A 23,615-nucleotide genomic window follows, 5' to 3' on the forward strand; every position below is an offset into this window, starting at 1 on the left:
GGGCCAAAATACTTTTTTATGTGTATGTTTGTAACGCGATAACTTTAGAACCGTTGGTCTGATTAAAAAAAAATTAAAATGTATGTATTATCTGTAAAAAAAATTTATAACGTACGTAGGGCATCAACATCGGTTCTCAATAAAATACTTAAAGTATTAAAAATTTCGTAAGATTGAAGTGCGAGGTCTAACTGACTTCTAAAAGAAGGTACATAATTCAGTTTTAGAAAATTTACAAATTCATTATAATCTACTCTTTTTCTCTAAAAATACATCCAATTTTTTTCTTTTTTTTTAACTTTTATATTAAAACAGATCTGAAAAGATAAAAACTGGACTATCAAATTAGGGTGTAATTCTTTTTTTTTTTAAAAGAAGAATTAATTTTTAACAAATAATTAATTACATTAAGCTGAAGAAAACTTTGTTACTGATAAAATCAATGCTCTCTCTTTTAACCGACTTTAATGAAGGAGGTTCTCAATAATATTCTTAGTGTTTGTCTGTTTCGCTTTTTATTTCATCTTACCTCAGTTTCCCCATGGCTTTTTAAATAAAATGTATATTTTTTTTATAACCATAGCATTGTTTTGTTTATACAACAGTTACGATGGTCACTGAGGTCAGCACAAGAGGCTCAAACCAGATTGAGGATAACGCAACGACATAGAGTAAGCGGATACAGATCCCGCATAAATCCATTAAGCAAACATTAAAGTCAGGTTAGTGTCAGTAATGATTACGGAGGTCAGGCGGGAGTCGCTTCGTGTAAAAACCTGTCTCACCCAATCCAGGATATATGGTAAAAGGCATACCTCGGGCTAATCTCCAGAGTGGTGAGGATGCAACCGGGATTAAAGCCAGGAGGAAGAGCAGTAAATACTAAACTCAACTTTCTATATTTAAGCACCTATTTAAAACGAGTGATAATAAAATATATATAAACCAGTTATTAATTTAGTTGAATGTCAAATTGGCAAAAAAAGAAAATTTAAACTTGTCCTGTTTTATTCAACCTGAAGGCTTTCTATCTGCCACATTAAAAGTAAACATAGTCTATGTTTCAGTATTTGTAGCTTCACGTTCAAAATTATTTTAAAAGCATTCACGAGAATGTATATAGAATAAATGCTATAAAAAGCTTCATATGTCTAAATTCTTATGAATTATAATTATTAAAGTACCCTTTTCGGTAAGTTTCCCCTATAGAATCTAGCGTAACTCTGGGAATAAATATTAAATTTTAATATTTATTAAACCTATTAAACATTGGAGGAGTACTTTGGAAAGACGAGATAATAATTTTTCTAAAACAAAAGAATGGAGAACTCAGGGAAATACACTTCTTAAATAAAATACATGGTACCTACTTGTGTATTCATTTCATACATGTCATCTGATAAAAAAAAATTAAAATAAAAAAAAAACAACTCATCAAACAACAAAGAATGCGTCGGCTATTGTATGCGGGATCTGTACGTGCGTGTGGTACTCTATGCCCCCAGCATTCACATCTCGCATATACATTACCGTGTTACATTTTACCACGGGACACAGCTCAAGACGTTTGACTAAGTGGTACTTAAAAAAAAACTTAAAATTAAAACGTTGTTCTAAAATTAAAAAAAAAAAACATTTTTTTAAAGTGTAACGTGGTACTTGCCGTAGATAAAAAATCTTTTTTTTTTTTAATTAGGAAAAGTTTGCTATACGTAATGGGTAATTTTAAGTATATGTTTAGCTGTGTTGTGCTTCACTTATTATTATTGAAATGTTGTTCCGGTGTCATTTATAGATTAAATGGTGAGTAAACTATAAACACACATACGTCACATCTTTATCACTTACAAGGTAGACAGAGCCTCAATAAAAGATTTGAAGGCCATATTCAGATAGGTGATGATGATATTGAGACTAGAATAGTGACAGGTTGCCTATAGCCCAAAAAAAAAGAATCGTATGTTTAATTTTATAGGTAAGCTTTTCCTTTGATAGACTTTTACAATAAGTGCGGGAAGACAAACAAAATTATGTTGCAACATTATCCAGACTAATATGAAAGCTTGAGGGCAAATTAGTATGACTTAGTTGCCTTTTACGACATCCATGGGAAAGAGAAGATTACGTGTGTGACAAGTGGATACAAAGACGATACAAATCTCTTAATATGTACTAAAACTAAGGGACTAAGGGATAGGCTTATAAACTAGGGATTCTTCTTCTAGGCGATGGGCTAGCAACCCGTCACTTTTTGAATATCAATTCTATCATCAAGCAAAAAGCTGAACGTGGCCTTTCAGTCTTTTGAAGTATGTTGGCTCTGTCTACCCCGCAAGGGATATAATGTTATGTTATGAAAAACTATTGCTATCCTGTTTCCCACATAAAAAGCGAAACAGCGATAGTTTATCGCGCGATAAAAACGGCGTCGCGCGTGCCATACTACGAAGGCTGGATAGACCAGGGTTTTTTATAAGAAACAACTTGCTTATGACCTTTTACATACAGACATACATACATATGGTCACGTCTATATCCCTTACGGGGTAGACAGAGCCAACAGTCTTGAAAAGGCTGATTGGCTACGTTCAGCTATTTGGTTTAATGATAGAATTGAGATTCAAATAGTGACAGGTTGCTAGCCCATCGCCTAAGAAAGAATGCCAAGTTTGTAAGCCTATCCCTTAGTCGCCTTTTACGACATCCATGGGAAAGAGATGGAGTGGTCCTATTCTCTTTTCTATTGGAAACAACTCCCTTATGACCTTTTCATGGACGGAAGCTGACCTATATTGGATCATAGGCTACACACCCAGTTGCCTGAATGTACTGTTTTTTTTTCATATTGTTTTCCCTCACCGTAAGAGAATCGGTTAGCAATCAAACTAATGTTGGTACATATTAGATAAACTCGAAAAACTTAGAAAAAAATACGTAGGTACATATACATGGAGGGTGTGGAGGGAAAGGTCGGAGTGGGAAGACCGCTAGACGAACGTATCTTGATCAAATTAAGGACGTCCTGGCAAAGGGTCAGGTCAAAAGTACCCGAAACCGCCGAGCTTGCATGAAGAGAGTTATGAATGTGGATGAAGCGAAGGAAATATGCAGAGATCGTGGCAAGTGGAAAGAGGTAGTCTCTGCCTACCCCTCCGGGAAAGAATTTGATTTTATGTATGTATGTATATACGCGGTAGGATCTGAACCTGTTTGTTGGTTCATTACGCTTTTTTATTCCGATACCTTTCGACCATCTACCCTATCTGCTGCAGTGCAGTTTGTTCCGCCGCTTCTTCTACACATGTGCTTTGGAATAATTAGATTTAAGTGATGTGACGTCAATAAGTGATACCTTGTATCCAAATTTGAAAATAAATATTCTTAACTGTACGGAGATTTTCAAGAAAATTGGTTCAGTAGATAACGCGTGAAGGGAAAACAAACATACAAACTTATTTATGTTATTAGTTAAGATTTAAGTTGACAATGACAAAGTTTTTCAGCTCGCTTAATTAAATATAATATGTGCCAACTCGTAAATATTAAGTTAAAGGTCTACAATAAATTGTAATGACAAATGTTTTTGCATTTCGCAACATACAGTTGATAACTCAAGGATTCATGTCTTTAAATGCATAAAAATATGCTGACAATTATACGATGGGGCGAGTAATGTGAAAGTTTGTAATATATTTTTTAAAATACATGCATATAGTCACGTCTATATCCTTGCAGGGTAGACAGAGCCCGCTGTCTTGAAAAAACTTAAAGGCCACGTTCAGCTTTATGATGGAATTGAGATTCAAATAGTGACATGTTGCTAGCCCATTGCCCATAAGAGGAATCAAAAAATTTATAAGTGTATCCCTTAGTAGCCGTTTACAACATCCATGGGAAAGAGATGGAGTCATCCTATTCTTTTTTCTATTGGTGCCGGGAACCACACGGCGCATCATTTCATGATGGTAGCATATGGCAATCAAAAGGGAAAAAATTTAAGTCAGAGATTTTGGTTGATCCCTTTAGAAAATCTTTATCAAAACTGCTTTATAATAATAAAGTCGAGAGTCTGTTTGTTACGCTTCAATAGATAAACATCTTGAAATGAAATTTGGTTTCAAAGCTGTCGAGTCGAGGGCAAAAATACAATTTTTTGCGAGCGCAGCTCAACCGATTCTCATGAAATATTAAATCGAGGCAGGCACGAGGTCGGAAAAACTTTTAGCTAAGTCACCGGCATAAGTCATTTGTTAGTCAACTTGACCATGAACCAAGTTCATGTTTCTCAGGAGGTCAGTCAGTCGGAAATGTGAATTTGCACATTATCATATATTTAAACTAACATTTTCCCTATATTTTCTGAGTTCACTCAAAAAATGTCATTTGGAGCGTCAGTGGTCCAATAAGTATGGTGCCTAGTTAAAACGTGTCGCTCGTTAAAGGCACAGGTTCGAATCCCACCACGGCCATGTACCAATGATTATTTTCGAAGTTATGTAAATTAGTTTGAATACTAACGAATGAAACTAAACGATGCTCTTACGGTGAGGGAAAACATCGTTAGAAAACTTGCACATTCAGAAAACTGGATGTGTAACCATAATCGATCCAATACGGGTTAGGTTCCTCTGCAAAAGGTTAGTCGCTTCGTGTAAAAAGCGGACTCACCCAATCCAGGATCCATGGTAAAAGACTTACCCCTGGCTCCTCTCCAGAGTACTGATGGATGCAACAAAGACTAATAAAATTGGTGTTAGAGTAGCTTAAAAATTTTTAAATCACATACATACATACATAAAAATCACGCCTCTTTCCCGGAGGGGTAGGTAGAGACTACTTTTAAATCACATTGTTTGCAAAATTATATAAGTCTTTTCTTTTTATTTTTACATTTAATGGGGTGGAGGGTTGATCCTAAGATACAGGATACTGCCTAGTTAAGGTATCAACCCACCATAATCCTTTTTCGTAATACCTATTAAGTATTTTTGTAAACTTTATTGTGATTGTGATTATGGTGAGACATTAAAGATTAGACAATTAGACAATAGAATAATCAGGTAGAAAAAGACTAAAAAAAGTCTTATTTTGACTAGCAACTTGTCACTATTTAAATCTCAATTCTATCTTCAATCCATATATCTACATTTGAAAGGAGTCATTGGTTCATGGCCTAGATGGGATTTGAATCTGTGCCTTTCTGCGCATCACGCATTTTAACCGGGCACCTTACGGATTCGACCATCGACGCACTATTTCAAGTTAGATAAATGAATGTATTCAATTCTATCATAAAGCCAAACAGCTGAACGTGGCCTGTCAGTCTCTTCAGGACTGTTGGCTCTGTCTACCCCGCAAGGGATATAGACGTGACTATATTGTATGTATAAATGAATGTAGGAAATGCTTTTAGTAAATTATCGCAATTATAGGCAATTACAAGCCGCGTGGACAGACTGACGCATAACTTTGTGTCATTGAATACTATTTTTTCTAGTCAGATCTTGCGAGTGCCTAATTTATGGTTATCAGCCTTTTGGCGACTGTGTCTTCTTTTTTAATACATATAGTCACGTCTATATCCCTTACGGGGTAGACAGAACCAACTGTCTTTAAAAGGCTGAAAGGCCACGGTCAGTTGTATGGCTATAATGATGGATTTCATTTCTTCCACATTGCTATTCTAAGTTTCGATAGTTGTGAAGTTGACGTTGTTGAAGAAAATGCTGGAGTGCAGTTTGTTACCTCTTCTTCTGCATTAACACTTTGGAAGCGGTAGGAAACTTTGTTTTCAGTAATTTATTTAACGTCAACCATTATTGTGACACCTAAAGATATGACAAATATTAAGTGATATGAAGTGTACCATTTTTAAATTGAATTTTCGGTTCTTTTTATTTTCCGGCGACATTATACTTATATGTAGATATATAAATGCAAATAGAACTTCCACAAATATCTACCACACATCGTCAATCTCACTGAGCTTCAAAATGATTAAAAAAAATTATATACTCGTACTCATCTCAATTCCATCATTAAGCCAAACAGCTGAACGTGGTCATTCAGTCTTTTCAAGACTGTGAGCTCTGTCTACCCCGCAAGGGACATAGACGTGACCATATGTATGTATGTATGTACTCATCCACAGAAACACAATATGAGTCAATGCCGCCTCTGTTCGCGATGGACCACTACGAGGCTTGTCTCCATGACCTGGACGGTATGTACTGTGTAGCTGACTTCGATTTGTATGCTGTTGGTCACTCCGACCTTATGAAGCTTATACAGGTAAGAAAGAGATGACGATACTGTTCTGTTTTCTTAATGTATGTATTGATTTGTTTGATCACAATACTTACATACAAACGTAGAATCACGTCTATATCCCTTGCGGGGTAGACAGAGCCTCGCAAAGACTGAAAGGCCACGTTCAGCTGTATGTTCAGCTATAGCAGCCAAATACATTATCTTATGTACAGAAAGGTCTTTTTAACTGTTTTGTTATAGTTACATTTGTATTGATTAGATCAAAATTAAAATACGAAAAAAATGTGCAAGACTAATAAAAAAAATCTTATTAATTGTTTATCTAAGTTACAACTGCGCATAACAATAATTAAAATAATGATACGTTTAATGGTGAGGAAGTCAAAGAATTACATGCCACTTAGGGCTCGGTCAAGATCGTGGTCAAGAATGGCCAAGTTAAACGGTTCTAGAGAAAAATGGCGGGGTAATACCAACCTGTACTTAAACACATTATTATTTACATATTTAATCTCGGCTTCCTTGTGAAAATAATATCAACATGAAGATATTTATTAAGGTTTATATGTAGATTCCTCTTGTAGTCTAAGAGAGGGTTTCCCAAAATTTTTGCGGGTCGGGAAATTCAATTGGGGTCTGCACCGAGCGGGTCAAGCTGCTCTACTACCTTAGTTAAAAGAAATAAATAAATCAGCAGAGTCTTCGGGTTTACACGGACAGATGCGCGGGCGCACTCTAGTCAATACTAGGAGTCCACAAAACCAGCACAAAATGAACCTTTTTAACGCTCAAATATAAACACACAGCACTTTACGTAGCACATTTTTTGGTGGAAAAACACCTTTAAAGACAAAATGCAGCAGTCATCGTCAGTGACACAATTTAAATCGGCTTAGACGACCAGCGATTACTCTAATTGTTTAAACACCATGCAATGACGAGAAGTCATTGCGATCTGGCTGACTGTTATACTGGACTACTTATATTATAACATACATATATACATATGGTCACGTCTATATCCCTTGTGGGGTAGACAGAGCCAACAGTCTTGAAAAGACTGATAGGCCACGCTCAGCTATTTGGCTTAATGATAGAATTGAGATTCAAATAGTGACAGGTTGATAGCCTATCGCTTAAAAAAGAATGCCAAGTTTGTAAGCCTATCCTTTAGTCGCCTTTTACGACATCCATGGTAAAGAGACGGAGTGGTTTTATTTTATTTTTTGTATTGGTTCCGGGAACCACGCGGCTCCAATACAAAAAAGCACTAATATAATAAATGCGAAAGTTTGTATGTTAGGATATCATTATGGACGTTTGTTACTCTTTCATGCAAAAACTAATGAACCAATTACGATGAAATTTATGTATGTAGGTAGCTGAAGACTCAGAATAACTTATAGGATACTTTTTATAACGGAGTTCCCGCGGTATTGATAGGGTTTCCATGCGGACGAAGTCGCGGGCGGCCTCTAGCATACATATATTTACAAGCTTCTGCCCGGGGCTTAGCTACCGTGTGAAAAAATGGCATTCATTTGTAATTTTAAATAAATATCTACATACATTAATACACAATTTGTAAAAGGTGACAAATTTAAAGATTTTAGTTTTTTTTTTTGTTTTTCGCAAGCATAATTTATGATACTCGTAATGTCCTCCAAATTAATTTCAAAATGGAATGCACTGATCTTATCAATTACCAATCCTATAAACGTTAAAAAGAAATAAATTAAAAATACCTTAAATTTCTATAAATTGGTCAAGGATTCTCACAACACTACTAACAAATACAATTTGTAAAGCCCTTATATGATATATAAGAGGCCGCCGGCGACTTCGTCCGCGTGGAATCAATCCCGCGGGAACTCCGGGATAAAAAGTAGCCTATATGTTATTCTGGGTCTTCAGCTACCTACATACCAAATTTTATCGAAATCGGTTTAGTAGTTTTTGCGTGAAAGAGTAACAAACATCCATACGGACATCCTGTCATACTCACTAACTTTCGCTTTTATAATATTAGTAGGATGATCACGTCTACATATATCCCTTGTGAGGTAGAAAGAGCCAACAGTCTTGAAAATACTGAAAGGTCAAGTTCAACACAACAATTCGGCCCAATGATGGAGTTTAGATTCAAATAATGACAGTTGCCGACAAAGAGAAACCCAAATTTATAAGCCCTTCCTTAGTCGCCTTTTACGCTTATGACATGCATGGAGTGGTCCTGTTCTAAAACAAATTAAATTCAAAATTCAAAATTTTTATTCATTATTATAGGATATTATTATATCGCTTAATAATTGTCGTATGGTTTAACAACTTGGTTGACGTCAAATAAATTACTTAAAAACTAAGTTTACTGCCGCTTCCAAGGCGTCAGTGCAGAAGAAGCGGTAACAAACTGCACTGCAGCATTTTCATCAACAACGTCAACTTCACAATATTAAATTATACTTAGAATAGAATAAACCACACGGCATCATAAAGCCCTTATATATTCCAAATATGGCCGCTTTGTATATGCACTTTGCGTCGCTGTATTATGAATGTGTACTTCCTCATTTGGTTGTTTAATATAATAATCATCAACACAGTCTGTCACGTCTGTCTGTTTTATGTGGCATTCGGCCATACGATTCATACATTATGTCCTTTGTTTCTATTTTTGGAGTTACTTGTCGAAAAAAAATATGTAAATTGGAATTATTGTGTGTTGATTTAAATCAATTTACGTGGATATGTCCTGTTTCAAGATGTTTAATGATGGAATTGGGAAAAATTCGGTGTCAAATTTTTATGTTGTCCAATTTTGGTTTAAATACATAAGTTTAGTTTACTTTTATAATAATAGATGGCGTTGTCCCATTTTGAAACGCGATATGGTTTTGCTCTGATACAAACATAAAAAGAAATGTAAAATGTAACTAAGAATCACGCTTGCTATTTTTAAGAACTTACTTTTGCCACATGCGGTGTTGAAAGAATGTTAATTATCTATGACTATTTCTATGAGATACATGGACATAAATTATGCCTCTTTCCCGAAGGGGTAGGCAGGGACCACATCTTTCCACTTGCGACGATCCCTGCATACTTCTTTCGCTTTATCCACTTTCAATAACTCTTTTCATGCAACCTCGTCGGTTTCGGGTACTCTTGACCTTGACCCATAATGTGTTATAAATGCAACCATTTTGATATGAAAAACATTTGATTAAGCCATTTTTAGATAAGTTTTTTTTTATATTTTCAGAAAAACAAATTATGAGAGTGAGTTTCAAAATTTAATTCTTTTATTTCAGGAATATTCTGCTCACACACTAAAGCACTACAATCACACACAAATCCACAGAGGGATTTGTGTCACAAGAACTTGCAAACAACATATAGAGAAAAACACAACAAATGAGACAGCGGACCTAAGTCGCGTCCTTGAGGGGTGCCTTAACGAATCCATATGGTTGAACTACAAAATCCAAGCAAGACTGAATAACATTAAATACTGTGATAAAGCGAATGAAACTATGAGTTTGGATGTGTATGATATGGTCATGGTTGTGGTTTATTTTATAATAATAATTCTTAATCTAGCCGGAAGCCTGTATGATGTCGCGTTCTCCAAGAAACCGGGAAGAGGTGAGCTGGTTTGATTTATCTTTGACTTATATCAATCTTAGCTAAGAATCTAATGTATCTCTAATAAAATATAACCTTAAAGTGATGAAACCTAAATTTTCCTGGATTTTTGGAGTGAAAACAGATAGACTTCTTAATAGTGCCTTTCTAAAACTTTAATAGAATCAGTTGAATAGTTCTTGAATTGATGATGATCGTTGTTGTACAAAATATATCAAATATTCACCCTTTCAATATGGATAAATGAATGAAATAATACAACATCAAAATGTTCGAAAATGTCTGTTTCAGGAAATCCCTATTTACTAGCGTTCTCCATTCGTCGCAATTGGGCCAAACTGGTGGAGCCCGGGGGAACGGGCTCAGAGCCAAGACTGGATCGGTTGAAGACATTTTATGGACTAAGGTTTGTGTAGAAGAGTTAATTGATTAATTTACTTACAACTTTATTGTACAAAATACAAATGTGCACAATTAGCGAACTTGATGCTAGAAGCATTATCACCATATACCATTGTGTCTGACAGAGAACTTACTTACTTGGATAGTCAATACTAATAATTTTGCATTATACATACATACATATGATCACGTCTTTATCCCTTACGGGGTAGACAGAGCCAACAGTCTTGAAAAGTACTGATAGGCCACATTCAGCTGTTTGGCTTAATGATAGAATTGAGATTCAAATAGTGACGGGTTGCTAGCCCATCGCCTAAAAGAAGAATCCCAAGTTTATAAGCCTATCCCTTAGTCGCCTTTTACGACATCCATGAGAACGAGATGGAGTGGTCCTATTCTTTTTTTTAATGGTGCCGGGAACCACACGGCAATATAGTCGTTCCATTAATGCAAAGATATATTATAAAAGATCAAATTTATAATAACTTTCAAGATCTAATTAAAGACAGACACCAAGATGCTAAATTAACACTCAACTCTTTTCTAGATATCCTTGCTTGTGCATTTTCAGTTTATTATAATTAAATATTAAATTGAGAAATTAATAATTCGTATTTCTAACATTTCAGGACACTGACGATGATCTGCGTGTTTTTTTCACACACCGTGCTTATAATGTCTCATTCGTACATCGACGACCCTCTTTACATTGAAAGGGTTAGTTAATGATAAATCTAATTGATCTGTGCCTACGACGGTCTCTGTGGCTAACGAACGAACTTTCTCTTATTGACTTGGGGCTTTAATGTTCATACATACATATGGTCACGTCTATATCCCTTGCGGGGTAAACAGAGCCAACAGTCTTAAAAAGACTGAATGGCCACGTTCAGCTATTTGGCTTAATGATAGAATTGAGATTAAAATAGTGCCAGGTTGCTAGCCCATCGCCTAAAAAAGAATCCCAAGTTTGTAATTCTATCCCTTAGTCGCCTTTTACGACACCCATGGGAAAGAGATGGACTGGTTCTATTCTTTTTTGTATTGGTGCCGGGAACCACACGACATATTATTTGATGTTCATCTATTTGAGTATTTATTATAAAATATTGTAACTCGTGACACAAGTCTCGAACTCACCTCGAGGTTAACTCAATCTGTATAATCTGTCCCGTATATTTATGTATTTTTCGAATTCTTCTTTGCGTAAGAATTTTAAAATTACCTCCCATTGCGAACGTAACGTCTACTCTGAGACATATTTTTTTTAGTATTGAGTAGTAGCTCTATAGTTTCAAATACTTGGATTGCATCTTTATCATCAGTTTTCCTATTTCTTTGGCTGTTACTTTTTTGTCTTATTTACTACCATATGACCTACTATAATATTAGTTTTAATAAATAAATATATACAGGACAAGTTACACTGATTGAGTTAGCCTCGAAATAAGTTCGAAACTTGTGTTACGAGATACAGATATAGATATAGATAAACATCCAAGACCCAGACCAATCAGAAAAAGTTCTTTTCTCATCATGCCCTGACCGGGATTCGAACCCGGGACCTCCGGTGTCACAGTCAAGCGTACTACCGCTGCGCCATAGAGGCCGTCAAAAGTTTTTTTCGTTAGATGAACAAAACTTATCTGTCTATTCTCTTTGCATTTCAGTCTCCCGACGAACCTCTCAAACAGCTTCTCTTCAACGGGAGCTTGGTGACTCACACGTTCTTCGTCATGTCCAGCTTCCTCCTCGCCTACAACTTCCAGTTGTACTCGGAGAAGACTAAAATCACATGGGTCCAGGTCCCCAAGGGCATACTTCTCAGGTGGCTTCGGTAAGATGCTGTTATTAAGTCTGAGAAAATTCCTGTTTATGAAAACTAACTTTGCTACTAGACCAGCATGAAGCTGGCATTAGATGTGCGCCTATTCCCTGTTTTCGCCTTTTACGACATTCACAGGAAAGATGGAGTGATCATATATTAAAGTGATGGGAACCACACGGAACATACATACATATGGTCACGTCTATATCCCTTGCGGAGCAGACAGAGCCAACAGTCTTGAAAAGACTGAATGGCCACGTTCAGCTATTTGGTCAGACACACGGAACTAGAAGAATAATTTGATAAAACGGCTATATATGATTCTTGAAGCAGAAAAAATCTTGGATAACCATATACATACATACATACATACATAAAATCACGCCTCTTTCCCGGAGGGGTAGGCAGAGACTACCTCTTTCCACTTGCCACGATCTCTGCCTACTTCCTTCGCTTCATCCACATCCATAACTCTCTTCATGCAAGCTCGGCGGTTTCGGGTACTTTTGACCTGACCCTTTACCAGGACGTCCTCAATTTAACGTCCTCAGAAAAATAATTTGATAAAACGTCTATACATGATTCTTAAAGCAGACAAATCTTGGATAACCAAGTAAATGACAACATTTGCAGGTTAACCCCAACATTTGGCCTGGTGGTGTTCACCATATCGACCCTCATGCGTCACGCCGGCAGCGGCCCCCTCTGGCAGCTGGTGGTGGGCAGCGAGGCGGCCGCCTGCAGGCAGTACTGGTGGGCGCACCTGCTGTACATCAACAACTATATCTACGATGATGCGTACTGTATGCCGCAGACGTGGTGAGGAATATGGGTGTTTTTTTATTAATTCTAACTTTGTACCACCAAATAAAAAATACATACATACATAGGTACATACATAAAATCACGCCTCTTTCCCGGAGGGGTAGGCAGAGACTACCTCTTTCCACTTGCCACGATCTCTGCATATTTCCTTCGCTTCATCCACATTCATTCCAAATAAGGAATGGACAGATAAAATGGCTTTATTCTTTTTATGATACGAAGCGGTTATGATCACTTGATTGGTAGACTTATGCGCAGAGGTATTGAAATTAGCAGGTCTACGTTCTTCTTTTAGAAGAGAAAAGAAAAAAGAACTTGTTGATAACGCGTTCGGAAGCTAAAGTTACCATTTTCGTGGCCATTCAGTCTTTTCAAGTCTGCTGGCTCTGTCTACCTCGCAAGGGATATGGACGTGACCATATGTATGTATGTATCTAGGTATTCAGAAATTTTACCTTAAAACCCATTGGGTGACTTAGTCATGAAATTTGACAAGTCATTAGTACTCATGTCAAAGAAATATCTGTCAATTTCAAATTACACTTGGCCGGAGATCAAACCCTCAAAATCTCTGATTAGAGTCAGCCGTGAGAACCACTTAGTCAATGGGTCATTAATGAATTATTTTCATCAACCCATTTCAGGTACCTGGCTGCAGACACCCAGATGTTTTGCATCGGCATCATCGTCTGCTTCATCGCGCGCACTCCTCGCGTCCAGAAGATCATCATGCCAATCCTGATGATGGTGTCAGTTGGTATCGTGGGGACTCACACGTACTTCCAAGACTTGGATCCTGTGGTGCTGCAGGCGCCTGAGTGAGTTACAGATACGTTGATAAATGAAATAAAGTGTGTTTACATACATACATACATAAAATCACGCCTCTTTCCCGGAGGGGTAGGCAGAGACTACCTCTTTCCAAAGTGTTTTTCTGTGCTTAAAATTTATGAAGAAGATGAAAAGTCTAGTCGAGAGTACCTTAAACCAATACTTACGATTTATGATGTCTCCGCCTACTCCCAAAAAAGAGCCATGATCATAGGGTTGTCATGTATGTACCAGTTTTTTTATAGTTATCTTAAGATACGATTCGACCAAACAAAAGTTGGTTTTAGTTCCCTAACAGTTTGAAACTTTAGAGGTTGACAAGATAATGAATCAAGTTCTCTCAACTCATCAATATCTTTGCCATATTAAAAAAAAAAGAATTTTCAAATTTAAACTAATTCCATTGCAGAAAGTACCGCAACCTCTACGAGAATGATGACACCTTTCGTCTGCTGTACATCCGGGGTCACACCAACTTGTCCACCTACTCCCTGGGCCTGGCCGGTGGCTTCTACCTGTATTACCTGCAGCAGGAGAAGAAAGACTGGAACAAATACAAAGTATGTTTGTTCTTTAGTTAAATTAAAACTGTGAAGTAAATTCGTAATCATGAGGGAAATTACAGGGCAGTATTTATGTCCAATGAAGAGAGTTCCTTACTTTTAAATAGAACTACTATTCGTTGCTTTTCTGAGATGTACATACATATGTACATATGGTCACGTCTATATCCCTTGCGGGGTAGACAGAGCCAACAGTCTTGAAAAGACTAAATGTTCCACGTTACCGTAACCACGTTCAGCTATTTGGCTTAATGATAGAATTGAGATTCAAATAGTGACATGTTGCTAACCCATCGCCTAAAAAAGAATCCCAAGTTTGTAAGCCTATCCCTTAGTCGCCTTTTACGACATCCATGGGAAAGAGATGGAGTGGTCCTATTCTTTTTTGTATTGGAGCCGGGAACCACACGGCACTATATGTTTATTCTTTTGTTAAAAATTAAAACTGTGAAGTAAATTCGTAATCATGAAGAAAATTTCAGGGCAGTATTTATGTCCAATGAAGAGAGTTCCTAACTTTTAAATAGAACTCCTATTCATTGCTTTTCTGAGATGTAAATATCAAAAATCCACACTGGATCAGGTTTAGGTGTCTCTGTAAACAGAGTCACGAAAGCCAAACGGGAATCTCTTCATGAACCCTAAATCAACCACTCCCACATCGTATTTTGAGGCGGACTCATATCTCTTTACTAAAAAGGGAAACAAGGGGACAAAAGCTAGGGAGATGATGTTGACTAAAGATAGGATAAGATATACACGTGTAAATACTAGCTAAGTCGCTAAGCTACGGTAATTAAAGTCATAACATATGATCACGTCTACATCCCTTGCGGGGAAAACAGAGCCAACAATCTCGAAAAGACCAATAGGCCACGTTCAGCTGTTCGGCTTAATAATAGCATTGAGATTCAAATAGTGACAGGTAGCTATCCCATCGCCTAAAAGAAGAATCAAAATTATAAGCTTATCCCTAAGTCCCTTTACGACATCCATGGGAAAGAGATGTTCGGCTGTTTGGATGAATGGAGTGGTCCTACTCTTTTTTTCTATTACCTAGTGCCGGGAACCACACGGCACTAAGTGAGTCACAACGTTAAGTTTATCAAAGACTACCCTCCATTTCATGATTTAGATCTAAAAGATCTATATTTGTATATTGACGTCCGACGAAAATGCTGCAGTGTAGTTTGTTCCGCCGCTACTTCTACTCATGCGCTTTGGAAGCGGTAGTAGTTATAATTTGATTTTAGTGATGTGACGTCAATAAGTGGTACCTTGTATCCAATTTTGAAAATTATTCTATTCTATTCTATTCAGATTTACCGATGGGCCTTTTGGTTGATGGCTCCTCTCGCGGTAGGCATCATCCTCTCTGGGGGTATCTTCTACACGGACGAAGACACCATCCCCGAGGCCTGGAAGGTTCTGTATGCCATGTTCTACAAGCCAGCGTTCCAGGTGCTCGTAGTAACGCTTATCATTGGGACAGCGCTTAAATTCGAGAGTAAGTTACTTTCTGTCTTTCAGTTTTTGGACTGTTTTTTGTTTTGCTGCTGCGTAGTTTGTTCCGCCGCTTCTTCTACACACGCGCTTCGGAAGCGGTTGTTGTTATAATTGGATTTATGTGATGTGACGTCAATAAGTGACACCTTGTTTCTAGTTTTGAAAATTAATCTATTCTATTATTTTGTCATAAGCTCTAAATATTGCCTTCCAGTCACCTTTCAAAATTTCAACAGAAAAATATAGGGAGTTCTATTCTACCGGAGACTACACGCCTCAATTTTTTCCCAAATATTATCTTGTCAATAGTATTATAATTATCGTACTGCTAGTACTCCATATCATAAGTGAACCACAGACTTAGTAATCGCCTGCAATGCAGAATTGGATTTTTCCAATTCTTTCCTTTGGAAATTATAAATGACGCGAAGTAAGTAAGCAATTAAAATAAAACTTACTTCGAGGCTAACTCAATCTGTGTAATTTTTACAAAAAAAAAATTAATGCTGTTTAATTTCAGAAATATACCGGGGTATTTTAGAATGGCGCGGGTTCAGATGGACCGGCCGCGTGAGCTACAGCGCGTTTTTGTTGCACACGGTTTTCCAAAGGGGTCTCATCGGTATACAAACTACTCCTATACATATGACAGACTATTTTGTGGTAAGTATGTATTCCACTTCTTCAGAGTAATTTGGACAGTTCACTTTGCTTAAGTAGGCACTAGATTAACTTCAATTCTAGTATTTATATTGTATACTAGCTGATCTTTGTTGCTTTGCGCTTCTTGGCATACATATATACATACATTTAGTCACGTCTATATCCTTTGCGGGATAGACAGTTCTAGACAGTCTTGAAAAAACTTGGCCACGTTCAGCTGTATGGCCTTATGATGGAATTGAGATTCAAATAGTGACAGGTTGCTAACCCATTGCCTAAAAAAGAATTTTGTAAGCCTATCCCTTAGTCGCCTTTTACGACATCCATGGGAAAGAGATGGAGTGGTCCTATTCTATTTTGTATAAGTGCCAGTACACGGCACCTGTATAATTATGACTCTATCCAATTGTATATGTAACTAAATCATTTTCACGCAGGTAACAGTGCTGATGGCAACAATCATCATGTCATTCCTGGGATCAGCTGTCCTCTGGCTGTTATTCGAGTCTCCGATATCAGCGCTCATCAAGGCTGTAATGCGACCACAGAAAAATCAGGACCAAAATCAGAATGTCTGATATTTTAATAAATGCTTGCCAGTTCGGTTGTGTTTCTTCTCAGACATAACATTAACTACTTAAGTACTCAAGTAAAAATTTATGAAGTATTACATAACATATAGTCACGCCTTTATCCCCTGCGGGGTAGACAGAGCCAACAGTCATCAAAAGACTGAAAGGCCACGCCAGGGTCAATGATAGAATTGAGATTGAAATAGTGACAGGTTGCTAGCCCATCGCCTAAAATTAGAAACTTAAGTTTATCAGCCCTTCTCTTAGTCGCCTTTTACTATATCCATGGGAAAGACAGGGAGTGTTCCTATTCTAAAAGCCACTTTTTAAATAGTCTTTTTTTTAAATCTGTTTTTTGTCAGACACTCGTAGGTATAAGTATACCGATATTTTTATGTACTTTAGTCGGGGAATTTACCAAAATTAACAACATCTTTTTTTGTAATACAAAAATTATGTTTTCCCAATACACGAATTCGACATCTGCATAGTAAATATTATTATTGTATATAAATAGTGTGGGTAAAATGTTATGAACACTAAAAAGACTTCCTGCAACTATTTCTATAAATAGGTATCACAGAATAACGCACACACACATAATTCAGCAAATACTAACAACTAATACAGGGCGACTTTTAATTCAACTGCATAAATTTAACTGTAAAGTGTACTCATCTAAAGGATATTTAAAAACGTTAAAAGAAACATATCGGTTCATATTTCAGAAAGTAAAAAAAAAATAAAAGTATCAAAATCCACGACCCTAAATACGTCATATCACCCCGGCCGGCGGAAAAGCGACGCGTAAGATTCAAAGGTCAACGACACAATTTATTCAGCTGAGCGATCTCGATAACTCTGTACTTTACTTGATCTTGATACTAGAAAATTAATTTATTTTTCAGACATTTATTTACATGTTTAGTTTTAATTTCTTTTTGTAGTATTGGTCTGTATTAAAGCGTGTGACGTAGTTTTTGAGGATTTTTAAAATGTGAAAATGATGATGTTTAATTTAAATAAAAATAGGCTCAAACGGCTCAGAAGCATGGGTATAGTCTATTTTGAAAAGGATGCAGTTGTTTTAAATGTCACCCTGTATAATGAGATAATGTGCCATGTGGTTTCCGGCACCAATAAAAAAGGAAAGGGACCTCTTCATCTCGTTCCCAGAGACGTCGTAAAAGGCGAATAAGGGAAATACTTATAAACTTGGGATTTTTCTTTTAGACAATGGACTAGCAACCTGTCACTATTTGAATCTCAATTCTATCATTTAGCCAAACAGCTGAACGTGGCCTATCAGTCTTTTGAAGACCAAAAGATATAATTACGTCTACATCTCTTGCGGGGTAGGCTAAGCCAAAGTCTTGAAAAGATTGAAAGGCCACATTCAGCTGTATAACTTTTACGATAGAATCTCAATTCAGATAGCGACACGTTGCTCAAAGTTTGAAAGACTATCCCTTATTCGCCTTTTACGACATCCATGGGAAAGATTTCATGTATGTACTTATGGGAAAGAGATGTAGAGGTTCAATTTTTCTATTGGTGCCGATACCCACACGGCGTCACAATATCTCATATCTGTCACAATAAATAATTGAACTTAGTCTATCAGTGTCGTCTTCTGGCTCTGTCTCGCCCGCATGTAATAAAGAAGTAGCTAGTAAGGAATATTCCAGTCATTGATCACGCTATGATCCATGCGCATGCGACTGGTTGTAGTACACGTTAATTTCTACACGTGACGTGTAGAAGTGCGACGTACTTACGAGTAGTAAACATGTCGTTGTGTCTTAAACTAAGTCTGATAATAACCGCTTACAATTGATTTCTTAACTTATGCCCAATGGTACGCAGCGTGTATACGGGTATATACCCCTGCAGGGTAGACAGAGCCAACAGTCATCAAAGCACGGCTACGTTTAGCCGCTTGACAAGCGCCTAGAAAATAATGAACAATAAGAGTTAATCTTTCGACGGCCTCTGTGGCGCAGCGGTAGTACGCTTGTCTGTGACACCGGAGGTCCCGGGTTCAAATCCCGGTCAGGGCATGATGAGAAAAGAACTTTTTCTGATCGGCCTGGGTCTTGTATGTTTATCTATATAATTATTTATTATAAAATATAGTATCGTTGAGTTAGTATCTCGCACACAAGTCTAACACAAGTCTCGAACTCACTTCGAGGCTAACTCAATCAGTGTAATTGGTCCCGAATATATTTTGAGGTAGATATAAAAGGTTTTTTTTTAAATTTAAATAATCTTTACTCCATACATTCATATTCATATATAATTACGTCTACATCGTACACAGAGCCAACAGTCTTGCAAAGACCAAAAGGCCACGTTCAGCAGTTTGGCTTGATGATAGAATTGAGATTCAAATAGTGACAGGTTGCTAGCCCATCGCCTAAAAGAAGAATCCCAAATTTATAAGCCTATCCCTTAATCGCCTTTTACGACATCCATAGTTTACTTGTGAAGGAGTTGTCCTTTTCTTATTTCTATTGGTGCCGGGAACCACACGGCATCAACTGTGTGAACATGGCCTGTCAGTTTAATTAATCAATTGAATTTATATTCAAATAGTGACAAGTTGCTAGCTCATCGCCTTAGAGAAGAATCTCAAGTTTATAAGCCTTTCCATTTATTCAGATACTTTTAAATTCTGAAATTGAAATAATAGACGATCGTTTGGAAATTTACTCTCCTTCCTTACGCAATAATTCAATAGTTATTCTTTTACATTATATTATCACCGCGTCATCCATTATGTCATTAAACGAAAGGAAAATGGGCAAAGTCTATTTTTTTTTTATCATTTAACTTTAACCGCGGAGGCTTAAAAAAACGATTCGTAAAAAAATGCCTTTGCCATAGTACACAATGGATTTACAAAAAGGATCAATGTTCATGAAATAGAAAAATATTGTAAAGGTTAGACGAGGTCTGACCTTTGGGTATTTTTCTTACTTCTATGTCATCAGTTATCACAATAAGTTACTGTTAGCATGATTACATTTTTCTCTAAGCCACGCGTGCGAATAGGATGAACAAAACTTATGGAGGAAACAGCATGTTGTTCTTTGTAAGACACATACATACATATAGCCACGTCTAAATCCCTTGCGAGGTAGGCAGAGCCAGCAATCTTGAACGACTGAAAGGCCGCTGTTAGGCTAAATGATAGAATTGAGATTCTAAAAGTGACAGGTTGCTAGCCCATCGCCTAAAAGAAGAATTCCAAGTTTATAAGCCTATCCCTTAGTCGCCTTTTACGACATCCATGGGAAAGAGATGGAATGGTCCTATTCTCAAGGATCACTTTCCCAAGGATCCCAAGTTTACCTCATTAAAAGCAAATTTAAAAGTTAATTATTAAAGATTAATTGATGTTATTTATATTAACCAAATGGGATGAAATCTAAAATTGCTTAGGTAATTACAAATTTCTGCGTACTCCATAAATATCTACGATCCAAAATCGCGCGTCATAAACTTTTGTAAAAACAAATATTTAACAGAATCGGTCTTTGCTTAGAACAATAACTTGGTAACATATAAATATGACCACGATGGATTCTGTAAGTCAGGTTACACGAAGCGACTCCCGTCTGACCTCAGCAACCTGCAGGATATCCGAACCTGTTTTTTATCATGATTAAACATTTGCGGCCTCTGTGGCGCAGCGGTAGTACGCTTGTCTGTGTCACTTGAGGTCCCGGGTTCGAATACCAGCCAGGGCATGATGAGAAACGAACGTTCTCTGATTGGCCTGGGTCTTGGATGTTTATCTATATAAGTATTTATTATAAAATATAGTATCGTTGAGTTAGTATCTCGTAACACAAGTTTCGAACTTACTTCGAGGCTAGCTCAATCTGTGTAATTTGTCCCGTATAGATGTATTTATTAATTTATTATTATTTGGCTTAATGTGCAGGTTCACTCACTAAATTATCATTCAGCGTTCATGTGGCCAGCTCATGACGAGATATCTAAAAATGTTTAATACCGTAAATGTAGACAAAGACAATGCATTTGTCGTGTTTCTAAAAATAATAATTAATACCAAATGAAGTTTGAACATAAAAAGATAAATTTAGTGCAGTCATGATGATACACGCTTTTATCTGACTTGATACCTAGTAAAAAAAAAGGGATTTCGATGACATGAGGCATTGTTGCCCTAATCTTGACAATTTTATTCCCAGTCTGTCACAATTAAAAAGATCGCTAGCTAAAGTGTTAGATACTTACTGATTACTTACTAGATACACCTACTACAGATTTTTATATTCTTTTACGTCTTATATTATGTGAATTAGTTTATAAGTGTATTTTAAACTTGTTTGTATAACATATAAAGGTTTGCAGTGTACACAATTTTTATTTAGATTATAGACTAGTGCCGTGTGGTTCCCGGCACCAATACAAAAAAGAATAGAACGACTCCATTTCTTTCCCATGGATGTCGTAAAATGCGACTAAGGGATAGGCTCACAAACTTGGGATTCTATTTTAAGGCGATAGGCTAGCAACCTGTCGCTATTCGAATCTCAATTCTATCATTAAGCCAAATAGCTGAACGTGGTCATTCAGTCTTTGAGACTGTTGGCTCTGTCTACCCCACAAGGTATATAGACGTGACCATATGTATGTATGTATTATAGACTAGTTTTAGTAAAAATATGTAGATCAAATGCTATAATGTTTTATCTGCAATCAGTTTGTATGCCTAATATAATTAAAAAAAATCATATTTTTTGGTGATGGGCTTGCAACCTGTCATCTCATCACCCTGAATGTCCGGCCGTCGAATGTACTCTGTCTACCCCGAAAGGGGCCAATACTTGATATGTGTACGTGTGTGTATGAAATGATGAATATTCAATATGAATGCGCACGTCACTAAAAAAATATTTAACCTACGTACTTTTGCTTTTGTTTTTTTTTTTACGATATTGTTATCGAAATTCAAAACCGTAGAATAGGCAAAAGTCGAGGATTTCAGGTAAAAAATAAAGGTAACAACCAAAGAACAAATGACATCATGAGATTAGCAGTCTCTATGTGAAAATTTCAATAAACTGGTACCACATACGAGTCGGTGGTCAAATCAGCAAACATTATAGATATAAACATCATAGCAGAAGAACATCGTGAGGAAACCTGCACATTCAGGCAACTGGGTGTGAATCCAGGGATCCAATACGGGTTAAGTTTACCTGCACAGGTTGCGGAGGTCAATTGAAAGTTCGTCAAAACACCCGACTCACCCAATCCATGGTTAAAGGCACGCCCCGGGCTATACTCGACGGCCTCTGTGGCGCAGCGGTAGTACGCTTGTCTGTGACACCGGAGGTCCCGGGCTCGAATCCCGGGTATCGAAGGAAAAAAAAGAGAAAATGATGAGAAACGAACTTTTTCTTTTCTGATTGGCCTGGGTCTTGGATGTTTATCTATATAAGTATTTATTATAAACTAGGTATAGTATCGTTGAGTTAGTGTCTCGTAACACAAGTCTCGAACTTACGTCGAGGCTAACTCAATCTGTGTAATTTGGCCCGTATATATTTATTTACACTGCAGAGAGGTGAGGATACAACCGGGACTGAAGCCAGAACTTCCTTTTAACGTACACACGTCCGGCCATTTTTACTTCTCGAATTGTAATCGAAATAAATTTGACAAAAAATTATTCATCGTTAAGTTTTCATGCCTACTTTCGATACTCATTGAATTTGGTTTACTATACAAAACTATATTTCTTAAATTACGCGGTTAAAAAAAAAATATTCGTAATAGTTTCTTCATTTTTAGGGTACCGATGGTGAGAAGAGAAATCGAAATATAAATAAATATATACGGGACAGATTACACAGATTTAGTTAGCCTCGAAGTGAGGTTCGAGACTTGTGTGACGAGGTACTCGTATCTACTAACTCAACGATAGGATTTTATAATAAATACTTATAAAGATGAACATCCAAGGCACAGGCCAATCCGGAAAACATTCTCATCATGCCTTGGCCGGGAATCGAACCCGAGACTTCCGGACAGAAGTTTAGAAGCTTGTCACAGACAAGCGCTACGCCACAGAGGCCGTCAAATATTGTTTACGCAAGACTCTCCTTAGTCGCCCTTTACGACATCCATGGGAAGATATGGTTCTTAAAACCATCTTTAACTAATTCCTGATCTTAAGTGGAAAGGAAAGTGTCAAAAGCAAGAAGTGTGCAGGGATCGTGGCAAGTGGAAAGATGTGGTCTCTGCCTACCCCTCCGGGAAAGAGGCGTGATTTATGTGTGTATGTATGTAGGAAAGTGTCAGAAAGCGGACCCTTTTATTTAACTTTACAACCTGCGCGGATATAAAAAGCACATGCTTTATATAAATAAGAAAAAACATAAATTCAAAAATACTTAATTAATAAAAAGAAACTCACCCTTGGCATGTTTTAAGCCGAGGTATAAATGTTAAATATTCCGTCAACACAAA

General features: G+C 37.0%; 1 protein-coding gene across 1 annotated transcript; it reads left to right on the top strand.

Annotated features, from left to right (window-relative positions):
• The first annotated feature begins 1,707 nt into the window (after positions 1-1,707).
• Positions 1,708-17,111, top strand: LOC106136420 (nose resistant to fluoxetine protein 6). The gene is made up of 12 exons (XM_060949770.1): positions 1,708-1,803; positions 6,152-6,291; positions 9,582-9,915; positions 10,207-10,321; positions 10,947-11,034; positions 11,988-12,154; positions 12,779-12,964; positions 13,615-13,788; positions 14,211-14,361; positions 15,685-15,871; positions 16,391-16,533; positions 16,971-17,111. The coding sequence occupies exons 1-12, from the start codon at positions 1,716-1,718 to the stop codon at positions 17,109-17,111; spliced, it is 1,914 nt and encodes a 637-aa protein (XP_060805753.1). The 5' UTR covers positions 1,708-1,715.
• The last annotated feature ends 6,504 nt before the right edge of the window (positions 17,112-23,615 follow it).

Source organism: Amyelois transitella, chromosome 19 (assembly GCF_032362555.1).
Source record: "Amyelois transitella isolate CPQ chromosome 19, ilAmyTran1.1, whole genome shotgun sequence".
Classification (NCBI taxonomy): Eukaryota; Metazoa; Arthropoda; class Insecta; order Lepidoptera; family Pyralidae; genus Amyelois; species Amyelois transitella.

Excerpts from the sequence above, each read along its gene's own strand:
- LOC106136420 (XM_060949770.1), top strand. The coding sequence starts at position 1,716 with ATGGGTAATTTTAAGTATATGTTTAGCTGTGTTGTGCTTCACTTATTA. Across the intron at positions 6,292-9,581 it reads ACCTTATGAAGCTTATACAG|GAATATTCTGCTCACACACT; the intron begins GTAAGAAAGAGA and ends CTTTTATTTCAG. Across the intron at positions 10,322-10,946 it reads AAGACATTTTATGGACTAAG|GACACTGACGATGATCTGCG; the intron begins GTTTGTGTAGAA and ends CTAACATTTCAG.